The sequence below is a fragment of the Gobius niger genome (genome assembly GCF_951799975.1).
Source record: "Gobius niger genome assembly, chromosome: 6".
Classification (NCBI taxonomy): Eukaryota; Metazoa; Chordata; class Actinopteri; order Gobiiformes; family Gobiidae; genus Gobius; species Gobius niger.
Window position 1 is genome coordinate 3248370 of NC_136857.1, and position 12112 is coordinate 3260481.

The 12112-nt window shown below is 39.0% G+C and overlaps 1 protein-coding gene across 1 annotated transcript in view; it reads right to left on the minus strand.

Annotated features, from left to right (window-relative positions):
• Positions 1-249: 249 nt before the first annotated feature.
• The window catches only part of itga5 (integrin, alpha 5 (fibronectin receptor, alpha polypeptide)), a gene marked incomplete at its 5' end in the record, with an annotated part of 106223 nt that continues 94360 nt past the window's right edge, over positions 250-12112 (minus strand). The window contains 4 exons of the mRNA XM_079558802.1: positions 250-872; positions 984-1106; positions 3570-3671; positions 6286-6399. Of these exons, the coding sequence (XP_079414928.1) occupies positions 789-872; positions 984-1106; positions 3570-3671; positions 6286-6399 (423 nt within the window). The 3' untranslated portion in view covers positions 250-788. The remainder of the gene's footprint in view (positions 873-983; positions 1107-3569; positions 3672-6285; positions 6400-12112) is intronic.

Below are 12112 nucleotides of genomic sequence, written 5' to 3' on the forward strand. Positions count from 1 at the left end.
CTTTTGAATCTGCTGAGGTTTTTTTTTTTAGCACATACAAACTTTTTAAACTGCTCCCACTCAAGAATTAAACTGAGGTTTCTCAGGCCAGTGGTGGTTCCAGTCCCGTCCCAGTCAACTAAAGTAACAGCCTCCTGCACTGATAATGAACAGGATGATTTAACAGATCAGCAGAGACAGACCCGAGTCCAGAACTCAAAGGAAGAAGTCAGTCTTTGGTGTAGATGGATCAGTAGATTTCCTCTGTCCACCAGCCTGAGGTTTCATCACTGCCCTGAACAAGTGAGGCTCAGTCTTGGAATTAAAATACTGCAATTACATACACAATTTAGGTTTGGTTTACGGCGCCATAGTGTCCATGTCTCATCTCACACGTCCATGGCTGTCCTGTCACTGGACACAGCAGTTCTAGCACCATAAGCAACAACAGGTGGTACAAAAAAACACAAACTCCCCATCGACATCGGGACAAGACAACATTACAGGCAAATCCTCTGGACTCCACAGAATTCTTCAGTCACTTCTGAGTCAAAGTCATGTCAGGCAGTCCGTAACACTGATTCAAAAAGTCTGTTCAGCTTCAGTCCCAAAACGCAATCAACACATAAATAAAACAAGACATAAAACATTCATTTGGCTTTGGAGATCTTTGGATTTGTGTTTAGTGCAGCACAGCGGAGTTCCAGTGGTCTCTCTCTCTTCCTTCTGCTCTCACTTCTCTCTCCATGCATTTCTTCATTGCAATCATAAGGCCAGGTACTGTGGTTCTGGTGGTTTCTCAGACGCCTTCAGGCCTCTGAGGTAGCCTGCGGTTTGAGCTGCGCCTTCTCCATCGCGGTGCCATACGGGACCGATCGCTTGAAGAAACCCAACTGCAAAGAAAGAACAAATTGCGTGAATTAAAGTGTCTGTGCAAACAATCTTTCCTGGAAGGTGGAACCAGCTCTAATGGTTTGTGTGTTTTCCTTCAGCGCAGCACTGACCTTGTATAGGATGTAGATGAGCAGAGCCAGCAGGAGCAGTCCAACTAAAACAGCCAGGATGATGATCCAAAGAGGAACCGAGTTTTCAATATCGGGCTTGTTCCAAACCACCGGAGTAACCACCTGCAAGAAGATTTTAGAAATAAGTTCCACACGAGGTTGTACCGACGTAGAAAGCTTCACTGCAAAAAGTGGATTCTAAGCAAGTAAAAAATGTCTTACTTTAAGAAATAAGTTCTTATTTTTTCCCTAAAAAGTAATAATGTCTTGTCGAGCAAAGTTTTCTTGAGAAAAAAAATCTTATTTTAGGAAATAAAATCTAGCCATTTCTTGTTCAGATATATTTGCTAAAAAAATATGTTAATTTTTCTAGAACAAGAAAGAAAACTTTTTTAATCTTCTTCAGCTTTAGACAAAGAATATTTTTTCTTATTTTAACCTCTTAACTCCCGCCTGAACCGAGAGGATCTTTTTCCTCACGTCATCAGATTTTTCTTTTTCATCATTTTTTTGTTGGGTGTTCAACTCATTTTTGTAACTTTTTTGTCAATTTTTTTGTCATTTTTTTTGTAATTTTTTGTCTTTTTTTTGTCACATTTTTCATCATTTTTTTGTTGGGTATTCAACTCATTTTTGTAACTTTGTCAATTTTTTTGTCACATTTTTTGTCACATTTTTTGTCACATTTTTTGTCACATTTTTTGTCACATTTTTTGTCACATTTTTTGTCACATTTTTGTCTTTATTTTTTTTTTGATTTTTTTGTCATTTTTTATCAATTCTTGTCATTTTTTTGGCAATTTTTTTGTCTTTTTTTGGTCATTTTTTGTCGTTTTTTTTGTCATTTTTTTGTCCTTTTTTTTGTCACATTTTTGCCACTTTTTCATCAATTTTTCATCCCTTTTTTGTCAATGTTTTCTCACTTTTTTGTCACATTTCCATCATTGTTTTCGTCTCAGTTTTGTTGCTGTAAAAATATGAATGTAAACAGCTCAAATAAACAGCTCAATCAATCAAATATTCTAGAAATAAGAATTCTTAGCAAGAAAAAAATGCTGACCCCATTGGCAGAATTTTTTCCTTAAAAACAAAACAAAACGTCTTATTTTAAGATTTTTTTCCTTGTTTTTAGGAGGCTACTTTTTGCAGTGTTGGAAATCAAAACACGAGCAAGTGCCTTATACGTGTTCTCATCAGAGAGAATTGACTCTGCTGCTGATTCGTATGAACCCCTCTGAAATGATCTAATATTCAACAAAGGATCGGGACAAAAAGCCGTCTATTCATCTTTTCCCACTAATTTAGGAGCTGATGCCAGATTGTATTTTTTCTTTCCAAAACACTTATCTCAGAGCAGTTTTGTTTTGTCCGTTGTGTCATTTTGAAACAAAGCAGGAGATGTTTCGAGAGGACAAAAACACAAGCGTAACATACATTTAAGAGCTTGTTTGTAAAGATCTAGAAGTACAGGGTTTAGTGTGAATCCCCAACATGACCCAATGGCTGATGTCACTGCACGTCCTAATGAATTTGTTCTAATGATACCTTGCATTATGTTGTTCCTAAAATGCGGACTGACTTGGGAAATACTGCTTTCAGTTACTCGGCTCCACTCGACTTATTTCTTTAACCTCTTAACTCCCGCCTGAGCCGAGAGCATTTTCTCCAGTTCAGCTTTACCCAAATCCTGTAGGCCAGTGTAAACGCCTCATTTGAAAGCTAAGATCTACAAAACTCATCTAAATGGATCTTTTTCCCCACGTCTTCACATTTTTTTGGGGGTATTCAACTCATTTTTGTAACTTTTTTGTAATTTTTTGTAATTTTTTGGCACATTTTTAAACATTATTTTGTCTTTTTTTCCACATTTTTGTTATTTTTTTGTCACATTTTTTGTTGTCATTGAAAACCCCCCCAAAAATATGGAAAAAAAATTGATGAAAAAGATCCATTGAGATGAGTTTTGTAGATCTTAGCTTTCAAATGAGGCGTTTACACTGGCCTACAGGATTTGGGTAAAGCTGAACTGGAGAAAATGCTCTCGGTTCAGGCGGGAGTTAAGAGGTTTCACTTAAGCAATAATGTGATAAAAAAAAATTGAAAATTTTACTACACCATTCACAGCCAAGCGATTAATCGATTAATCGTAAAAATAATCGATGGATTAATCGATTACAAAATAATCGTTAGCTGCAGACCTAGTTAAATAAAGGGTAAAAAAATGTAACGTTTTGATTGGATTGCTATGATTCTTTCAGCCCAAGTCAACATAAAGAAATTCTATAGTCTTGGCTAATTTTAATTATAATAGCTAATAAATGGTTGCACTCAAAGTTGTCGAGGCAATTTCATTCATTATTTCATTTATTTAGCCGGATTTAGCGCAGCGCTCATTTGCATTCACAGTCCCAAACATAGAAAGGCAGCATGAACTTCTGCAATATCATACATTTGAATGAAAATCCTTGTGTGAGGTAAATATTGTTATAATATTGTACACGGACGCTGGGCATCGTCCTTCTCTAAATGATTGATCATCAGCTCAAAATAAAGACAAACTTTAACCGTCGCTAACTTGATGAGTACCTTCTTTCGTCCGTTGGGTGCGTGTTTGGGCAGAATGGCGTAGGGCATCTTCTCCACGCTGTAGCGGGCCAGGCACTCCAGCACATACTGCTTATATGCTCTCTGGAAAAAAACAAAACACAGCAGGTTCAGAACGAGTGCAGTGCTCGTGCGGAGCCACCAGAGGCCGACACACACCCACACAAACACACTTTATATACAGCACAGTCCAGATTCCTGTCTCATGACGCTGCGCTAATGGCTTTTCAATGCATTCACACATTTGTATTCCAGATGATGGACAGCGGGAGACGCCGGTGATTAGGTTTGTGGAGTTAATATATATGAAGCAAGAAAAACAGAAATCACTCGGGCTCCGGCAGAGAATGTTGTCAGCAAGGCCAATCATTTCCTATTTCCTCCTACTGTGTTTTTCCCTTCCTCAGCAAACGATCTGACTTCTACACTGCGCTCAAAAGCAAAACAAGCACTTTTTTGTATCGATTGAGCAACACTTGATGAAATAAAAGGCAGTAATTAACTGGACATATGCATGAGGCTTGAAAACATTATTTGGGTACATCAGCATTGACATTTTATGGTTTATAATTTGAAACAATGTCCTGCACTGCAAAAAGTAATTAACTAGATCAGTATAAACATCTCAATTTGAGCATAATAATCCAAATTTGAGCTGTTTTGACTAGTTAAGAAGTTCTTGGGCATTTGTCCTAGATTATTTCACTTGTTCTGAGATGTTTCTGACTCGTTTCGATACATTTCGTCCTTATTTCAGGTCATTTTCTTTGCCAATGGGGTAAGAAAATCTGGTCTTATCTCATTATCAATTTTACTTTCTTATTTCAAGCGAGATTTACCCTAGAACTGGTCTATAAATGTCCTCAAACAAGCAAAGTAAACTAGGTCCGATCAGGAAAAGTGTCTAAATGAGTGAAAACCGCTCAAAACAAGATACATTTCCTCAATTCAAGTCATTTAAGCCAATGCTTGATATTCACTTTTTGCAGTGTGCACTGTTTCCCCAGGGCCCAGCAGGAGTGTGACACTATATCGATTTTCCAATATATCGCTTTTTTTTTTGCGGGACGATACGATACCGATTTATTTATACTTTTGATGATGTCATGCACATTAATGAGCGACACTATGCATATGAATGAGGCAGCAGTGCTCCACTGTTTTCACAGCCAATAGAGGCTAAAAATGATCAAGACTTCAGTAGTGCTGCCAATAGAGAGCAATTTTAAAGGAACAGGCCACCGTTTCTACATACTGAGATATGTTGTTACCTGAGCTTTGACGAGTTCTTTAGGACCTGTCTGATCTTCACCCGTGCCTTCAGTCACGTAAACACAGCGCAGACGGCGTTAGCATTTAGCCTCTCCCTCTCTCCTCTATAGCTCCAAAACAGGTCAAGATAGAAGCTACCAAGCTCTTCCACGTTTTCCCTATTTAAATTATTTTATTTAATTATTACTGTGCGGATGCCAAATTACTCCTGGTATTATTCCGCCTTACAATATAGTCCCCCCTTTTATCCGCTTAGAAAATCCACATTGTTTAATTTTGTGTAATTATACTTTGTAGTGGAACACTTCACGTAACCATATTTAAATAGGGAAAACGTGGAAGAGCTTGGTAGCTTCTATCTTGACCTGTTTTGGAGCTATAGAGGAGAGAGGGAGAGGCTAAATGCTAACGCCGTCTGCGCTGTGTTTACGTGACTGAAGGCAAAGGGGAAGATCAGACCGGTCCTAAAGAACTCGTCAAAGCTAAGGTAAGAACATATCTCAGTATGTAAAAACAGTGGCCTGTTCCTTTAAAATAAAGGTTAAAAGTTGCATTTTATTTTTTTTAACCGTGATATATCGTAAGTTAATTTTGTGCAATATATCGATTATTACAGTATCAGCGAATCGTGAGATTATCGTAAGCCATGTATCGCGTATCGTGAGGTACCCAGAGGCTCCCACCCCTCAGGCCCAGTGAGGGAGAAAAAGCGTCACTTCATATTGAAAACTTGAGGTAACGAACCCGTGTCATGCATAGAGCTAAGAAACAGTTCATGCTTTATCCATTTATGGGCATAAGTGTCTTCTCTGAGCACATCCATCTTCAAAAGCAATTTGTTACAGTCAATTCCACCCACGAACAGGTGCTGTGATAAAGTTACAGTGCATGTCAAAGAAGACATGAAGCGTGGCACATGCATCACCAGGATACAATCTGGTTCGGACAGGTGTTCTGTCTGTCCTTCGACTTACAGGAGGCCTTTTTAGGACAGGAGCGTATTTTTTATCTTTGAAAGCGCATGATGGATACGTCTGGCTCGCCATACGACTTTCTCATACTGAACCCGAGAAAGGCGGCCTAGGTTTGGTTTCCTTCTGCAAAGTTCAGCCAGACAAATCACACCTGGGTTTTTACGACGCAACCGAAGAAAACAGAAGTACAAAAGTAATAATATCATGGCTCTGCTGATCTTTTTAAGGCTCTGAACTAACCAACCGCTTCAATCCAGCTAGATATCTTACAATACAACTCGCAATTCCCTCTCGAACACTGGATCTCTGTATTCTGCCAAAGCCTGACATGAGAAAACACACAGATCCGGGTCGGAAAGTCTTAATCTACAGCTCGCACACGCTCCCCGCTCGCCTTTGTCATCTGACGGGAGCGCATGGGGCTTTGTGAGGCTCAGTTCACTCGCACTCACCTCCATGAAGGTCTCAGCCCAGACCCGGGAGCGCACTTTGAGGATGGCCGTGGTCCCTCGCTCCAGCAGACCCACGTTGCACTGAAGCGTCCAGCACTCCACATTCGAGCACGACTGCGGGCACAGAAACAGAGGGTTGTCATTCGATGGAGCCGATGCAGCGCAGTAGCAGTTCACAAACATTCTGTCGATATCGAGTTCATCAAAGTGGACTTAAAGTTATTATTAACAAGTGAGGCTTTAAAGCAGGGTTAGGCAAGTTTCCTCGGTGGAGCCGGTTTTCTTCATCGTCAAAAGACCAAGGGCCGGACGCTCCAATTGAAGCGATTGAAGTAAAGCATCACTCTCTACATATGCCAATGTTGTACATCTTTTAAAAATGTCCATCTTAAAATAGATAAATTACTTAAAATCACTTGAATAAAGGGTTTTTTTATGTTAAATTTGAGTCGGTTTGCCCTAATCTAACATCAGACGCTAATGCCAGTAGAACAAACAGAAATCCCACTGGAAATCAGGCAAATTAACTTTTACTGTAAAAAATATGTATTATTCACTTGAAATTATACAAAATAATCTGAATTAAGAAAAAACTTGTGCTTGTTCCATTGGCAAGAATAGACCAGACCAAATCTACTCAAACTTTAGACTTAATCTCTTAATTCAAGTAGATTTAGGTCATTTCTACCTATCGACGAGTATTCTTTTAGGATTATGGCCTAAAAGGCTGCTCTGCTAAGACATTTTAAGGAATTGACAGTATTTTTCACATTTCTAGAGTACTTTAACAGGCATTCGATCTATGATTTGGGTCATAATATTTCTCAAAATCATCTCGAGGGCCAGAGTTTGAGGATGGAGGGCCGGTTTTGGCCCCCGGGCCTGACGTTGCCTACATAAGGAGCACGACACTGGGCTGGTCAGGATTTTATATTGACCTGGAGCGCTCTCTGCAGACAGAAGAGGGAATGACACACTATAAAACAGTGAAACCAAGCTTTCCCTTTCATATAACAGCGTGGTAGCAAATCTATACTGGTGATTTATCAAGACAGGAGCTAAACGGCGAGTGCAAGCTGGAAAATAAATTATTGCTACAGTGCTCGAGTGAATGTTGAATCGAATTTACCATTTTAAATTGCAAGTACCGTAAATGCTCTAATGCTCTAATATCGGCCCGGGCCTTTATTTAATCAAGGGCATCGAGGACCAGGCCTTTATTGGAACCAGGCCACAATTAGAGACAGGCCTTTATTTCTATTTGAGCAAAACGGACGACCAGGAAAACGAAGAAAAACGAGATTTGTGTCCATTTGCACCTAAAATATTAGGTTCATTTATTAATTAACATTTCAAACCCTCTCCCAGCGGCTGGAACATTGACGCCTTTTATTTTGTCGGGACAACAGGAAGTGTTTTGTTGCTGTTAGCGGAGCTTTGACATCAGTGTCACTGCAGGTTTCTGTTTCGTTTTTACCGCGGACCGGATTATTTGTTGTTATCTTGTGTAAAAGGCGAGTTTAGACGGAGCGTTTGTGTTCGTGATCGATCATGAGACTGACCCGAGAGAAGACGAGACGCTCGTGCTGATGGGAGGAGTTATTTTGAGGCGTGGGACTGACCTGCACACGGAGCAGCTGGACGTGCTTTGAAGACGCGATGGAGACTTTATTAAAACCCTGGAGGGTCACACAACATTTGCCCTGTTTCCACAAATAGTCACAGGAGGTTTGAAAAGAGGCTAAATCTGTGTCAAAGTTATGCTGGGATCAGCTCCTCCGCAGCGTCCCCCTCGGCCCGGGTTCCCTTTGTTTACTTCCTGCACGTGAGTTGAGACCCGGCCTCTGTTAGAGACCCGGCCTCTGTTAGAGACCCGGCCTCTGTTAGAGACCCGGCCTCTGTTAGAGACCCGGCCTCTGTTAGAGACCCGGCCGCTAATGGAATACAGGCCAGTATTAGAGAATTTACGGTATTACAGTATTAACCTGCCAAATCTACAATGTAAATGAGAGAATGCTGTGTGAGAAAATGACTTTGCTGCTGCTTCACTTTTTATTCTAATGTATGAATGAAGCAGTGATAATGTCTCCTTTAACAGATCAATATCTCGTCTACACTCGGGCTGCTGAACTATCTCTTAACCAGGCTTAACCCCATCCAGACTAGCAAAAGGAAAAGGCAGAGTTTTTAGAACCACTTCAATGCAGGAACATATGGTTGAAAGTAAATACTAAAATAGTCGGATGTGATTTCAAGTAAAAACCATAAAAGTCGAGTGTGGTAAAACAGTCGTGTTCATGTTGTAGGCTCAATAAATAAAACAAAGAGGCCAATGTTATGATCCTATTCCGCAGCCTGCTTCGAATTAGATCGGAGGAATGTCATGAGACTGTAAAAATGCAACATTCACTGCCCTCTGTATTATTTCCCAACCACAAAAACCGGGCGATTTTACTTAAGACTTTAACACTCTTAAATGGGCATCTAAAGGCTCGTTGGTACATGCAACAATTTAATGCACAATATAAGGCCTTTAAATCCGGTGTTACTGCTGGACCACCCAAAAGCTCAAGGTTTAGGTGGGTTTCCCTGGAGTTTACTCGAGATGCCACATCTAGCCTGCATGGAAAGAGAGCGGACAGACTGCCAGGAGGAGGATATAAGGAACTTCAAGACCTGAGGAGTCTCAGTGAGCAGAGCCGTGGGAAGATGTTTTAGTTAGGGGGCGCTGAGGGACAAAATTTACCCCCAAAATACTTTTTCTGTGCATAAATCCTATTTATTAACCTCTTAACTCCCGCCTGAACCGAGAGCATTTTCTCCAGTTCAGCTTTACCCAAATCCTGTAGACCAGTGTGACGCCTCATTTGAAAGACCTACAAAACTAAAGTGATCTTGTTGCTCACGTCAGATTTTTTTTCATCACTTTTTTTGTTGGGCAGTCGTCTCATTTTTGTCAAATTTTCTTGACTTTTTTGTCAAATTATTCACATTTTTTTTGTCAAATTCTTGTCACTTTTTCGTCCATTTTTTCTCAATTTTTCGTCAAATGTTTGTCACTTTTTCATCAATTTTTCCGTCAATGTTTTCTCAATTTTTTGTCAATTTTTTCTAATTTTTTTGGCAATTTTTTCTCCATTTTTTGACACTTTTTCGTCAAATTATTCACATTTTTTTCGTCAATTTTTTCTCACTTTTTCGTCAATTTTTTTTTCACTTTTTCAATCATTTTTTGTACATTTTTTGACACTTTTTCGTCAATTTTTAGTCAATTTTTTCTAATTTTTTTGACAAATTTTTGTAAATTCTTTGTCACTTTTTTGTCAATGTTTTCTCACTTTTTGGTCACATTTCCACCATTGCTTTTGGACTGGGAGTAAAGCTGGAGAAAATGTGCTTGGTTCAGGTGGGAGTTAAGGGGTTGATATTGCCTGCAGTTCACAAACTATCCACCAGGGGGTGCTGCAGCTCCCTCAGCACCCTGGGTTCCCACGGCCTTGTCAGTGAGGCATATTGACTCATCATAAACCCACATGTTTCAATGCCATTTTATTTCTGTAGTGTAGACCCATTGAAACGAACCGTCTCTTTCATTGGGCCATTGATAATTTTGCCAAATGTTAATCCATCCTTGACATTCCAAAAAGCAAATATGGAACCCTGGTGTCTTGGAATATGCCCGTACCATAAGGGAGGAAGAAATCCAGTGGAAAAAACAGATAACCTCATTCTTTGGGCACATATTGTTGTGGAACATGCCGTAATTACATATAAGAGACTCTCACATATTTACTTAGTCAAATCTAGGTGACATTAGCTTGAGAAAATCAACTAACAAGGCCTCATGAGTACATTTATCCAGCCTTCTCGAAGATTAATATTGAGAATCCGTTCTAACTCATGTGCATTTCCCTTTTATGCTGCGACCCTCCCAGTTCATTGAGAACAGAGATTCAGACAGACTTGAGGGCATTAAAGCAGACAGGGAGTGTATCTTCCTCCCACTGGATCTGAGCGGGACGAGAGGGAGCAGAGGGAACAGGAGATGCAGTCTGGAGAGGTACAGGAGAGTCACAGTGAGGACGACTTGACATTCAATCGCAATTTGACTAGAGTTAAAAGGACTATACAGAGTTTAAAAATGTCAAAATTATGTGTTTTCCTCCCCCTACATGTTCCAGCCATGTCCTGATGTGTAGAATGAGCCCAGACCTGTTCACCACAACTGCCTCTAAAATCCTGCACTGTCACTGAAAAAGTGTTACTTTGGGTCCGAATTGCCGTCACGCACGAGCTTAATATAGAAGGTGCAGTTACACCTATGACCTGAGGTGGCAGTAGTGAGTAGTAAATGGCTAACTTGCATCTAGCCCCTTTAAACCCTTAACTTCCACCTGAACCGAGCTCATTTTCTCCAGTTTGGCTTTACCCCAATCCAAAAGCTTCTGGGAAAAAAGGTGTGAAAATAGCGACAAAACTGAGACGAAAACAATGATGGAAATGTGACAAAAATGTCACAAGAAATTGACAAAAATGTGACGAAAAAATGACAAAATGTGACAAAATGTGACAAAATATGACAAAAAAAAAAGACAAAAAAATGACAAAAATGTGACAAAATGTGACAAAAAAGTGACAAAAAAGTGACGAAAAAATGACAAAAAATTGACAAAAAATAACAAAAAAGCGACGAAAAAATGACGAAAAAATGACAAAAATGTGACAAAAAAAGCGACAAAAAAATGACAAAAAAGTGACCAAAAAATGAAAAAAATGTGACAAAAAAGCGACAAAAAAATAACAAAAATGTGACAAAAAATGACAAAAATGTGACAAAAAAATTCCAAAAAAATTACAAAAATGTGACAAAAAAATGACAAAAAAATGACAAAAAAAGAACAAAAAAATGACAAAATGTGACAAAAAAATGACAAAATGTGACAAAAAAATGACAAAATGTGACAAAAAAAATGACAAAAAAGTGACAAAATGTGACAAAAAAAATGACAAAAATGTGACAAAAAAATGACAAAAAAGTGACAAAAAAATAACAAAAAAATGACAAAATGTGACAAAAAAATGACAAAAAAGTGACAAAATGTGACAAAAAAAATGACAAAAAAATGACAAAATGTGACAAAAAAATACAAAAAAATGACAAAAATGTGACGAAAAAATGACAAAAATGTGACAAAATGTGACAAAAAAATGACAAAAAAGTGACAAAAATGTGATAAAAAATGGACAAAAAATGGACCAAAAAATGACAAAAAAGTTACAAAAATGAGTTGAAGACCCAACAAAAAAATGATGGAAAAAAATTCTGATGACGTGAGGAAAAAGATCTCTCGGTTCAGGCGGGAGTTAAGAGGTTAAACACATTTGTGCTCTTAAAGGATGTAACAACATAGATTTGCCAGATCGCTGTGAACAAAAATGCCTCAGACCCCGAGATCCTTGTCCCTTTGTGTGTCTTTCTTTGAAAAGATGATGTGATCCAGAGCAGGGCACAGGGGCATGGGGTACAGTCCCTCAAGTACTATACAAGCCCAGAGCCAGTTTTACGGTACTTTCATCAAGCCTGCTGCACTATAATTTGTCCTATTGTGCCAGGTAGAGCTTGGAGTGGCAATGTGATAGTTGAATATCAAACACACTGCTATAAATAAACCCCAAATAAGATGCTGAAGAACTAAAGAGATATTACATGGCAACCAAAAACATTGAAAGACCATTCTTGCCTGCTTTCCATGCGTTTCCCTAATCATATTTTTTTAATTGCAGTGTAACTAACCATTCATTGATCCAGCCTCGGGACCTGTAGTTG